At 33.4% G+C, this 12001-nt stretch overlaps 2 protein-coding genes across 4 annotated transcripts; one reads left to right on the forward strand and one right to left on the reverse strand.

Moving 5' to 3' along the window:
* Positions 1 to 294: 294 nt before the first annotated feature.
* Positions 295 to 5733, reverse strand: LOC18046917 (3-hydroxyisobutyryl-CoA hydrolase 1). 2 transcript variants are annotated; one of them, XM_006445454.2, is made up of 14 exons: positions 5412 to 5733; positions 5206 to 5286; positions 4984 to 5052; positions 4749 to 4812; positions 4552 to 4616; positions 4374 to 4457; positions 3860 to 3944; positions 2641 to 2726; positions 2103 to 2224; positions 1558 to 1618; positions 1312 to 1410; positions 1086 to 1187; positions 887 to 928; positions 295 to 797 (listed from the first exon to the last, which is right to left on the reverse strand). In XM_006445454.2, the coding sequence occupies exons 1-14, from the start codon at positions 5439 to 5441 to the stop codon at positions 660 to 662; spliced, it is 1128 nt and encodes a 375-aa protein (XP_006445517.1). In that variant the 5' UTR covers positions 5442 to 5733; the 3' UTR covers positions 295 to 659. The 2 variants fall into 2 exon arrangements, with proteins under 2 accessions (XP_006445517.1, XP_006445518.1); XM_006445455.2 differs by having other exon boundaries at positions 4552 to 4631.
* Positions 5734 to 7076: 1343 nt separating this feature from the next.
* Positions 7077 to 10029, forward strand: LOC18046918 (uric acid degradation bifunctional protein TTL). 2 transcript variants are annotated; one of them, XM_006445457.2, is made up of 6 exons: positions 7077 to 7295; positions 7405 to 7472; positions 7580 to 7637; positions 7839 to 7940; positions 8394 to 8547; positions 9448 to 10029. In XM_006445457.2, exons 1-6 carry the CDS (start codon positions 7149 to 7151, stop codon positions 9900 to 9902), a joined length of 984 nt encoding a protein of 327 aa, XP_006445520.1. In that variant the 5' UTR covers positions 7077 to 7148; the 3' UTR covers positions 9903 to 10029. The 2 variants fall into 2 exon arrangements, with proteins under 2 accessions (XP_006445520.1, XP_006445519.1); XM_006445456.2 differs by having other exon boundaries at positions 7081 to 7295; positions 9445 to 10029.
* The last annotated feature ends 1972 nt before the right edge of the window (positions 10030 to 12001 follow it).

Genomic DNA, 12001 nt, shown 5'->3' on the forward strand with positions numbered 1-12001 from the left:
AAAATTATCTCCATTCAATTAGTTAAAATTAACATTTATAAGCCTCTTATGGAAGCTCGAACCCTTACACTCAATATTGTAAATACAAAACTTCTCTCATTAGACCAAATGCCCAATTGATAATTAGAATCTTAGTTGGACCATCATAACAACTGATTCACTGCTATTAGTAATGTACCCCAAGTAAACAGATGATGTTTATGATTTGTTAAACGGACAAGTGCAAGCCCCCAATAATTTCGTCTCTTCCTTGTCGGGAATCAATAATCAATATCAATCAACTGTTTACTTTCATTTGTTTGGAAGATCCCCCCAGAAACTTTATAAATTGTAAATGCTGATGGTTAGGGATACTTGCAATGTTCTTGTTCATGCTATTGCCATCACAAATCAGCAAGCTCATCGAAGCCTATAGGTAAACTAACCTCACCCTGACCTACACCTCAAAAGATAAGCCAGAGCCGAAACAGTCTCATGTATTGTCAGTCTCATGTATTGTACACTATGAAGGGGGTACAAAGAAGCATCAACAAAGCTCAATCCTTATTTTGTTTGAAAGAACAGCAACGGACAAGGATTTCATCTACTTCCATTGGACAAATTCTGTTAGGCAAGCATGGCAGCAAGCTGCAGCAATACCAACTCATTCTCACAATTACTTAGAGCTTCGCAATGGCTGTGGCGGGCAAGTTCGACCTAGCAGGCAGCTTTATATCTTCCCATCTGTCATCATTGATCTTGGAGAAATATTGGTCAACCATATTGTCATTGACTAGCTCCAATTTAGACGGCTTCCACTGAGTGCAATTGCAAGGAGTTAGTTTCCGAAACCCAAAAATGGAGCATGGAAGCACAGATGAAAGGATATGGAAGAGAATTCACCAACCTTCGGGTTCTTATCCTTGTCTAATAGAATGGCTCTGCAACCCTGTATAACAAACAAACTTTCACAGACTTTCAAAGATTGTTATTGAAACCTTTTTTTTTTTGTACTTTTTAGCTTGTTCCTTCTTACTTTAAGTAAGGAACTCGTTAATGGAAAATTATTTCACACACACGTGCGCGCATTTGAATGGGTTGCAAACCTCAAAGAAGTCTTTGCTAACTTCTCCCATCATGACATGACAGACCATTCTATACTCGCGAATAAGGCATCGACCAACACCTTGCAGCCTCCCTTCTCTAATCTGAAATAAAAGGAACAAATCCAGCTTTAGCCAGCCAACTTTCAAAAATTGCAAATAAGCAAGCACTTCAAAAGAACTTTCGGCATAATGAAATGTCATTACAAAAGGAATGCTAAACACATACCGATCTAAGAGAAATTTTAAGACTTGTTGGTGACGCCTTCTTCAAGGACTGAATGGCATCAGAAATCCAAGCATCTGCTCTGTTGGTGCTCTCGCTCTCCTACATGTAAGAAAGCATAAGATGGATCAATTTATTTACGGCAAACAATTTTCTTCATGATCAAGCAGAACAACCTAAACGAAAATGAAGTAATTTACAGAGAAAATATTTTGACTCCATAAAGAACCAAACCCATCATCAACTCACCAGAGCAGATAAAATTTCCTCAACTGTTCTTCGAGAAAAGCACTTATCAATGACATCCATCCTAAGCGAAGCAACCACTGATATAAGGATAAAAGGAAAACATAGCAAATCTAGATTGGCTAGTCCATGTTCTGATTTGACTAGTCCAAATTCTGATCAGTTTATTGTCCATGCATTGTAGACAAGAAATTGCTGACGGGAATATTCTAAAACCATAAAAATGGAAATTGCACATAAAGTACATGCAGAAGATCATAGTTATAGTCCAAAAGCTGTAAATTCATAGGTAACTGCTTTCCCAGGAATAAATTCAGTTGTGACCTTTCTGGAAGCAAGCAACCTCTCTCCCACCCACCTCTCCTCCATCAAAAACAGAGTAATCACGGAACTTTTTTTTTTTTTTTTGGGGGGGGGGGGTTTGGTGGGAGACTAAACTGAGCATTGAGTGCAATAGCCTTGGTAAAGAACTTAAAATAATCAATAAGCCCAAATCAATTATTTTATATCAACCAATACAAAGCAAAGCTATAAATAGAATACTTTACCAATGATATGCACTGTGGTCTTTCAAATAAGGTTCCAGAGAGAATTTATCGATAACTGCTGAAATGACGGCTGGATCACTTGAATTTACCTTGTATAATGCTTCTTCTAATAAAGCTAATCTCTGTCAATCAAGTAAAAAAAGTAGCATCGAAATGGTAAGAGTACTCACATGATTATAAGTAATAAAATTAAAAAGTGCACGACTTGGAGGTCAATACATAAGATGCACGTGCACCCATAAAACCACTAATTATTCATATTTTATTCTAGTAATAACATCATCAAACAGTGCCAGAACAGGAGATCTTCCAAAATTGAAAAAAACAGTTCACCAAATTTAAGCTAAAATGACTGGGCTTAACAAGTTTTTAGACCTACTAATTGCAGTTTCCACACCTAGAGCAATGAAGATTGAACTTCAGATTCTAGAAAACAAATATTAGCTTCAGGACTTCAGCATCCTATTATAAATAAATCAATCAATTTTATCTCTTATCCTTTGAGAATATGCAGTCCAGTGATTATAGTCATGGATACCGATGAGGGGACAAAGTGAGTAGCAAGACCACATGCACGCATTTCAGCACCATCCAACCTTGCACCTGTCAGACCAACATATTCTCCTGCCAAAAATTGTAGAAGATAATTAAGAAAATAAGAGAAGTTCAAGTTAATATCATCTACAAAAGTTAAAACAACAACAAAATAGACACATTACCCTATATAACTTATTAGTAATGCTACTCGGATAAAAGGATTCTTACAAAATTTTGACAAAAAAGTCCAAAACACAGCCGTTCAACTTAAGTTGAATAAAAAAGGGAAAAAATTAAAACAGCTGACCAACAATATGTACTTCATGGCAATCTATCATCAGGACTCTATATCATCAACTAAAATCTCTTTCACCTCCTTTCCTATATTGCTTTCAAAATTCGGCATGATTAATAATTATGTCGGTGATATTATTCTCTCAAACACCAACACATCCACTCCACGAAATATTTCTTCCCAAAGAATAATTAAAGGGAAGATGATTTTAGAATTCACCTGATGGCTGGTTACAAAAAATTAGAATTTACCCAAATCAAAATATTTACCTCACAAACCCTTTCACCAAAGACCAAATCAAGCTACTGCCACTACCAGCACCGACACCGAAAAAACCAAACTGTTGACCGGAGAATTTTAGATTGATCACACCATCAACCAACTCTTTAGGATCCAGCACCAGTGCCTTTGAACCAGTTTCCGGCATTGGTTGGCAGTGTGCCGTCGGTGGGTGGATGTGCAGCAACAAGGAGAGATCAATATCTCATGCACTATTACTATTTAATAATCCTTTTTCATTCAACGGCTGTGTTTTGAAGTTTTTGTCAAAATTTTGTAAGAATCCTTTTGTCAAAGTAGCATTACTGATAACTCATTTTACAGATCAGAAAATCCTTTAATAGATACCAAGAAAATTCCACATATTTTCAAACTAAAACACTTATCCTATCAATTTTTTAATCTCACGAACACAATTCAACACTAGGATTAGCTGATAGAACAAGAGGAATAGGAAGGATTATGCTAGGAGATCAACTGGTAAGGAGAGATGGGACCGCTTCTTCCTTGAATTAAAGAGCTCTCTCAAGTGGGATGCAAACCCCATAAATGGAAGAAAGAAACAACATCTCCACATTTGAAAGGGCCGCAAGAACTTTTAAAGTAAGAGCATGTTTAAGAAAATAAAGAAAGTAGCTAGCATTACCGAAGAATCCAGGGAGTCTTGACAAGAAATAAGAGGCACCAATATCGGGGAAAAGTCCCAAAGCTGTTTCAGGCATTGCAAATACCTGCAATATAGAATACCGAGACACAATTACTAATAAGGTTAGAGCCACTAATTTTACAAGAAAACGCATTTATTGAAAGGTAATGCCATCTATACATATTCTTGTACAAAGTGAATTTGTACAAACTAATGTGGAATTGTTATATCGTAGCCACATGCCTCAAATTTTCACCAGAATAAAAAAGATAATGTGGGTGCCACATCAGTTTGTATGAACAGAGTTTGTATTCCAGTTATATCAGAATTAATTTCTTGTTCATCATGCTTTCACACTGTTTACCAGTAGATTATATATTTTAGAAAATACAGATAACCAATATCAGTTCAGTGTTCTTGATGCTAAAAAATTAAGAAATTATCATCATCAGTGATTAACTGAAAATTGTAACAACTTAACCTTAATAACTAAAAAGAGAGCAGTATTACACACCGAATTCTCAGTAGCAACTCGGAATCTACCATGTATTGAAACACCAGCCCCACCTCCCATGACAATTCCATTAAGAATTGAAACCTTGAGCACCAATTGCATGCCAACTATAAGGAAAAACTTGTATATCTGGAAGGTGAATGCCACAAATAATACAAGGTTTAGTAGAATGGGTCACCTGGGGTTTGGTGTACGTTGCCATCAAATAATTCAGGATGAACTCCTTGGAAAAGAATTTGGCACCTGATATCCAATCACCTATTGTAAAAAATGATTAACAAGGAGCAGTGAACTTTTCATGGAACAAGCTTCACTAGGACAAATGAGATTCTTCAGATGTTCCTGAAATAGGACAAAAGGAAGGATGGAATATACCCTCATTAATACCGTGAACAACTGCGGCCACATCACCACCAGCACAAAATGCCCTTCCTTTTCCCTAGAAACAAATAATTATGCGTTAGCTGCAAGACTGAAAAAGAACGGCTTGCAATTACAATGAAAGAGATAGATATTACTGAATTCATACCAATATCATGGATTACGGTTTAAAAAAAAAAAAACTATTTTATGCTAAGAAGAAGAAGAAGAAGAAGAAGAAGAAATAAACCTTGAGAATTAAGAGCTTCACGTTCGAATCGGTCTCATAGCGCTGGAAAAGTTCCAATAACCGAGAAATCTATAACTCGAATTGAAAAGCAAATAAAAATTATTAGAATTGGGCAGAAAATAGTAAAGTAGAAGGAGAAAGAGCAAGAAGATGAGTTTAATATGAATAAATGGGGTGCGGTTTTTCATTAAACAAGTAAAAGGAATGATAAAAATTAAATACCATTTGAGCTGAAAGTGCATTCAATTGCCTGGGCCTGTTTAGTGTCAATATTCTTACAAATGAGGTCTCTTCTTCTAAGACCTGTAATCGAGACAGAGGACAAAAAAGCCAAAACACAAGTGATGTGATGGACCCCAACGACATCGGCCATCGCCAAGGCGAAGTAAATACAGACCATGCAAACAACTTAGAAGAGAAAAGCTTACCTGGTCTTCCTGTGATTGAGCAGAAGCCATCTTGAACGAACTTGATAGAGCTGGAAAAACGGGAAGACGAATAGGGAATGCGGAAACGATCTCTTCTCTCTCGATTCAATTCACCAATCACAAGTTATTACAGACAGGTTTGGTTCATCTTCAGAACGTTTGCAAGAGAGATATGGACAACTTTTTGAGAGACGTCACCGTGGCCGAAGGGGCAAGGCGTTTCACATCTCATCAGGCGCGAGTTCGATTAGATGGTCCGCGGCGCGTCTTCAATTTCTATCCAACATTTTGGAAATTGATTAAAAAGAGGTTCTTTTCAAAATAAAAAAATAAAAAGAAGCTAAAAATTTTCATCGTCGTCAAATTTTAAATCACTAATTATAACTTTTAAGGTTAATGTAACTTAACAACGCCCAATTAATACTTTCCTAAAATGGTTGTAATGCTATCGAAGGAAAAGACTGAAAGCACCCTAAACCGCTGCCGCATAACACGTTTGTACATTTTGATTATTATCATTATTATTTTTGGAGAAAAATTGACGACGATTTTCATTAACCAAATTCATCATTGTTAACTTAACATATTAGAAAATAAAAAGGAAATGGCATCCTTTTTATTTATGATTCTGTTAAAGAAAAGGGACGCCTACCGATTGTTGTTAGTATATTCTCTTTACAATTAGGAGGATTTTGATTGTTTTGTCTTTTTCCACATTTTGTTGTTAGTAGAATTTTTATGACTAGAGTTTTTATTTAAAAATTTTAATTGTTTGATTGTGAATTTTTAAAAGTTATATTATAAAAAATAAAATAAAATAATTAAATAAGTCAAAAATATTTTAGATATTTTAATATTTTAAAAAAATTTCAACTTTTGCTTCAAAAAACTAGAATTTAAACTTTTATTAGTAGAGGTAAAATAATTTATTTAATTTTTAAAAGTTTTATTAAAAAAATAATTAAATAATAATAAAAAATTTATTAAGAGTTTTTGAAATTATATAAGCATTTAGGCTCTATTTGGTATATCTTTTCAAGTAGAGTATATTTAAGTAAAGTTTTTATTAGTAGAGTTTTTACAAGTAAAATTTTTATTTAAAAATTTTTAGTTGTTTGGTTGTTAATAACAACTTTTATTAAAAATTATAAAATTATTTTAATAGGTAAGTTTTTTTAGTTATGTTATAAAAAAATAAAATAAGATTGTTCAATAAATAGAAGATATTTTAGATATTTTAATATTTAAAAAAAATTTCAACCTCTACTTCTAAAATCCCCAAAAATCTTAAAATTTAAATTTTTACTAGTTGAAGTAAAATAATTTATTTAAATTTCAAAATCTTCATTAAAAACTCAACCAAATAATAATAAAAATTTTCATAATATCTTATAGAATTAAATAAACACTTATGACTATTAAATAAATATTTATAATTATTAGATAAGACATATTAAATAGATAATTAACGTCAAATATTAAAATTACTTAATAATGAATGGTATTATTAGAATATATTGGGTTGGTTGATGAGTGGTCGACAGGTTAAAAGCTCAATTAAATAATAACAAAAATTTTGATAAGTATTTATAAAATTAAATAAATCACGTCAAAAACTATTAAATAAGCCATAAAAAAGGGTAGGTGATTACGTCAAATATTAATTTTTTTTAATAATGAATGGTATTATTAGAATATATTGGGTTGATTGATGAGTGATCGACAGACACCCGAGAAATGGAGGAGATGATGGTTGTTTTGGATGAGGAGGAGTTGTTGGGATGCTGCGGTAGCACCAAATTTGCGAAAGAGATGGCGTCGGCCTCACCTTTTGCATCATTGAATCAAGCCGTCTCAGCAGCTCGACACATCTGGTTCAACCTGGTATTGACTTTCGTCATATCGCTTTTCTTCGCTCAGATTCTCTCTCTCCCCCCCTTAATTTATGTGAAATTCTAATTTTATTTTCAACAACTTACGAATTAATATAAAGGTTGATGTAAACGGCTGGCTTGATGCATTTTCGGCTCATCCTCAGATCGGCCAATCTCCGTCTTCACAGTTTTCTTTTCTTACTCTTTTCTCGTCTCTTATTACAATTACTTGATAGATTCTAGCTTTTTATTTTATTTTTTATATCCTATTAATTTCTTTTTGGATGGTGGTAGGTGGAGCAAGGCCGAGCAGTCCACTGCTTTAGCAACTGCTAATGAATCTAGCTCGCAGGTTAGTCAAATGAATATGTCAATTCCTTTCTCCTGTTGTAATCGAGTCTCGCATTGCTAAGCTAAGATTTCGCATGTAAGGATGAGTGCTACTTGGCATGTGGCCTTATTTCTAGGAATGAGTTATGTGTGCTTAACACTTGTTTAATTATCTCTCCCTATAAGTGCTTTTTTTTTTCCCTCCTTTTTCAAAATGTTGTAGGAACTGTCCGACTGGAATAATCGGTACAGGCTGAGATTTGGATTTATATTTATTATATGTGCATCGGGGAGGATGGCTGCCGAAATACTTGCTGAGTTGAAGGTTTGTTAATCTTACTGCCGTCCACTTTCTTTACTCACATTAGAAAAAGCATTTTGAACTTGAAGTAATTTATATTATTGACTTACTTTATCAGTGATTCATAGATTGCTTCTTTGCGGTCAGTCTATGATTTTATGTGATAATATTTCTCAAACAGAGAACATTTCTCAGCACATCAAGATCTTTTTTCGCCCCACTCTGTTTCATTTTTTATGGTTATTACATTTTGTATACTTTTGCTCCTAGCAGAGATGTTGTCTTGCATCTACTCATCCGCAGAAGATAACCCTAGTGTGAAATGCATTCATCCTTCAACTTTGCTGAATAATTGATATTACTAGGCCAGCAGCGGTTCTGCTTTTGTTTTGCTCAAACAAAGTTCATTACAATGCCCATTTTAATGTACCAGATTGGATGCTTAATAAAATTTATTATCTGTGTTGGTCTTGGCAGAAACGATACACAAACAGGCCCATAATTGAGTTTGAGATTGCTGCTCAGGAGCAAATGAAAATAACTGAATTACGTCTGGCAAAGCTCTTCTCAGCTAAAGCAAAAGCTTCTTCTGCAACTTTCCAGTATTCTGCAACTGCAAAAACAGCAGAAGGTACCCTTTTACCATCAATCAAGCAGGGCTTTTTATTTGGTCACTACATTTAATTGTTAGGAAACAAGCAACTAATGCGTGGATAGACGATATTATGGACCTTTAATTCTCCCTGTCTCCCCCCTGAAAAAGTAGGTAATCTTTGCTTGCACTTGCTCTACAGATGCAATTTAGTTTCTGATCCCTTAGATTAAATTTATTTTCTCTCCGTCATGCAATAAGCAAATAAAATTTGTTTGGAACACATACATTATTCATTCTGTGTATCAACTGTTCTGATTATGTAGAATCAAGTTTGCTGTCCAGGGAAGAAAAAAAATGGAAAAATGGAGATGAAGGGAAAAATATGAAAATTTATTTTTGAACAGACAAATTCTGAATTGGATTAAGTGTCACTGCCCCTATTTAGTATTGTGGTTGGACAACTATAGCTTAAAAGTTATAACACTAAAATGTTTGGTAAACATTTGCTAATGTGGCTTAGAAGATGAGTTGATTTGATTGCATACTTTATCATGAAAAGCCTAAAATATCTGTGCTATTTTTGTTAAAATTATTATTTAAAACATATTTATCACACACTAACAGTTTTTATTTCATAATTCTAGCTATAGCTTTTTTTCCATTGCAGCCGTGGCATAAAAGTTACACCATCTTAATACCAAACAAAACTTTAGTACAGACCATCGATTTAAAGAAAATTAAATGATTAAACTGAGTTTGAGTAATAATAGGGAGCAGCGTTGGTGTTTAGCGGGTGAGGTTTCTCATCCCCATCCAATTTTTTTTTTTAAGGACTTGATGTTTTTTGTTTCTAGCATTTTTTTCCTGAATTGTTACCAACTACCCTAATGTTTCGATAAATGTTAATTTTTTCTTTTTCCTTGTTCAATCTAGAAGATCGTGTGAGCATCATAGAAGGACACCTATGTGCTTCTACTGAAGCTTCAGCAGGGAAAATATCTCAAATCCCTACAAGAACTCGACTACCAATTACAACACATGTCTTGGATGTTTCTCAAGGGTCTCCAGCTGCGGGTGTTGAGGTATGTTTGGAAATGTGGAAGGGCATCCAACCACGTCCCCTCTTTGGCGAAACAGATGTCAGTGGGTGGGTGTACCAGGGGTCTTCAACTACAAATAAAGATGGACGGTGTGGTCAATTGATGGGCATGATTGAAGACTTGAACCCTGGATTTTACAAGATAACTTTCAACACTGGTAAATACTGTCCAGAAGGATTTTTTCCCTATGTTTCTATTGTGTTTGAGATCAGGGAGTCACAAAAGCGAGAACATTTTCATGTTCCTCTGCTGCTCTCACCATTCTCATTCACTACCTATCGTGGAAGCTAGAATTGTATGGTTGGTTTGTTGACTAATAGAAACATTGTGTGCTTGTGTTGCAAATATTCAATAGGGTTGGTCATGGCTGTGGTTATGTGGTTTAATTTAGCCATTGTTATTTATTGAACAAAAAAAAGAAAGATGTTATTTTAAGATTTTAGAATTTTTTTATTTAGGTATTTTGATGTTTTCTATTTTTAATTAGAGTCAATTATGATGTGTTTTAGGTTTTTATTTTCAGTATAACTTGGAGAAGTGGGTTTACCCTATTATAAATAAGGAGGTCTTGTTATTGTTTTCATAGGGTCAAGATTCTCTCCTGATCTGATTATATTCTGAGAAAATAAATCAATTGTTAATTGGTTGTTAATAAATAAAAAAATAAAAGAAGTTAAATTTTACCTATACACTACCACTAAAGAATACATGGCAAAAGATTTTTAAAAGCTCAGTAGGGTTCAGATCAGGAGAGGATCATATTCCTTTTTTAATAATTTCTTTTGGAACTAGCTATTGAAATTTTTATTGTAGAGTTGTGTGGATCATAAGGTCATTGAATCTCGCTTAAAATATTATCAAAATTCATTGAGTCATTTGTATTAGAACAAGATTTAATCATGCTTCGAATACAGCGTAATCTAATCGCTTAGGTTTGATTTAGTACTAAAACGATATTTAGTGTTTATTTACCCATTAATCTACTTTCGTTATCTTGTTATGTCAATTGGTATTATAAAAGTTTTGTGTTAGTTACACTGTTTTCTGGCTATTTACATTCATCTCATTGAATCCACCAATGAAATAAAAAAATCAAAAATTCCCAAATAAAACTCTAGCCGCCACCTCAGCTGTCGTCGCTTCGACCATTGCTGTCATTCAGCCCACCACCAGAATAACCATTAGTCGATGACCAAAACCCTTGCCATCACACTCGGATTTTCCCCGCCATAAATCACCAATTCACCACAGCAACCCTCCAAACCTGCAAGCTTCATCACTCAACCCGCAATCGTTTAGTTACCTTTACCGTCGATTGACAGTTTGACACCACTAACACCCTCCCCTTTAGCCGCACATCAAGAGCAACCATCATCATCAACCGTCATTGCTGCAATCTTTGTCGCAAAACGCCACCTCACCACCACGTGCCGCTGCTACGTCAAGTCATTTTTCCAACCAAATGATTGCGATTCTGATCAATCTTTAGCTACCGTTGCGTTTATCGTGATTATATCTACTATATCTAACCCTCACCACTCCAAATCACAAACACCAATTGTCGACAACACCAAACGTTGAAAATTAGGTTATTTATGGTTTTGTCATTAGTTGTATTTTTATACTATGTTTACTTATTTGAGTGGGAGTGAGCAGTGAATTCTTCTCACTTAAATGTTTACTTGCATATTTTAAAGGAGGAGTGAAAATCCTACCCTGTGAGCTCCACTTATTTTTCGAGTGACGACTGACGAGTGAGATTTCTACTTTCATATTGGAGGTGGGAGTAGATTCCTACTCCCCTCCATTTTTTACTTTTATTTTATTAAATTTAATAAAATAAAATAAATAATATCATATTTATTTAAATAATATTATTATATTATTTTATAAATTATATTTAATAATAATATTATTATTATTAAACTTCTTTAAATATAATATTATTTTATTAAATTAAAAATAACAATATTATGTTTATTTAATATTAATAATTAATAATAATAAATAGTTTATTCTAAGAAAATATTAATTTTGTATTATATTATTAAGTTGCTCTTATAAATATTTTTTAATTTACATAATTAAAATTAAAAAATTGTGATTTACATAATTAAGAATATTAATAGTTATTAATATTTTAAAATTATAATAAAATAAATATTTTATTTTAAAATATTTTTTATTAATTTTGTAATTAAAAACTATAATTCTTTAAATAAAACTAAAACTCTAATTTGAAACTATTTACTCCCAATTCAAAACAAAATAAACATATAAATTAGATTTTGATTCCAATTTCATACTCTTATTCCAGTGTAAGTAAACAATTTACTCCTACAGCCACTCCACACTCCTAAATCCAATATTCTCACTTTTCAAGACTCTCA

Source organism: Citrus clementina, unplaced genomic scaffold (assembly GCF_000493195.1).
Source record: "Citrus clementina cultivar Clemenules unplaced genomic scaffold, Citrus_clementina_v1.0 scaffold_3, whole genome shotgun sequence".
NCBI classification, from domain to species: Eukaryota; Viridiplantae; Streptophyta; class Magnoliopsida; order Sapindales; family Rutaceae; genus Citrus; species Citrus x clementina.

What these genes read in the sequence shown, in the direction of transcription:
- LOC18046917 (XM_006445455.2), bottom strand. Translation starts at nt 5,441, where the DNA reads ATGGCTTCTGCTCAATCACAGGAAGACCAG. An exon ending in TTAAAATTTCTCTTAGATCG is followed by an intron (nt 1,188 to 1,311) that starts GTATGTGTTTAG and finishes CTTTTATTTCAG; the next exon opens with ATTAGAGAAGGGAGGCTGCA. An exon ending in TTAGCAAAGACTTCTTTGAG is followed by an intron (nt 929 to 1,085) that starts GTTTGCAACCCA and finishes TTTGTTATACAG; the next exon opens with GGTTGCAGAGCCATTCTATT.
- LOC18046918 (XM_006445456.2), top strand. Translation starts at nt 7,149, where the DNA reads ATGGAGGAGATGATGGTTGTTTTGGATGAGGAGGAGTTGTTGGGATGC. An exon ending in GGCCAATCTCCGTCTTCACA is followed by an intron (nt 7,473 to 7,579) that starts GTTTTCTTTTCT and finishes GGATGGTGGTAG; the next exon opens with GTGGAGCAAGGCCGAGCAGT. An exon ending in AAATACTTGCTGAGTTGAAG is followed by an intron (nt 7,941 to 8,393) that starts GTTTGTTAATCT and finishes TGGTCTTGGCAG; the next exon opens with AAACGATACACAAACAGGCC.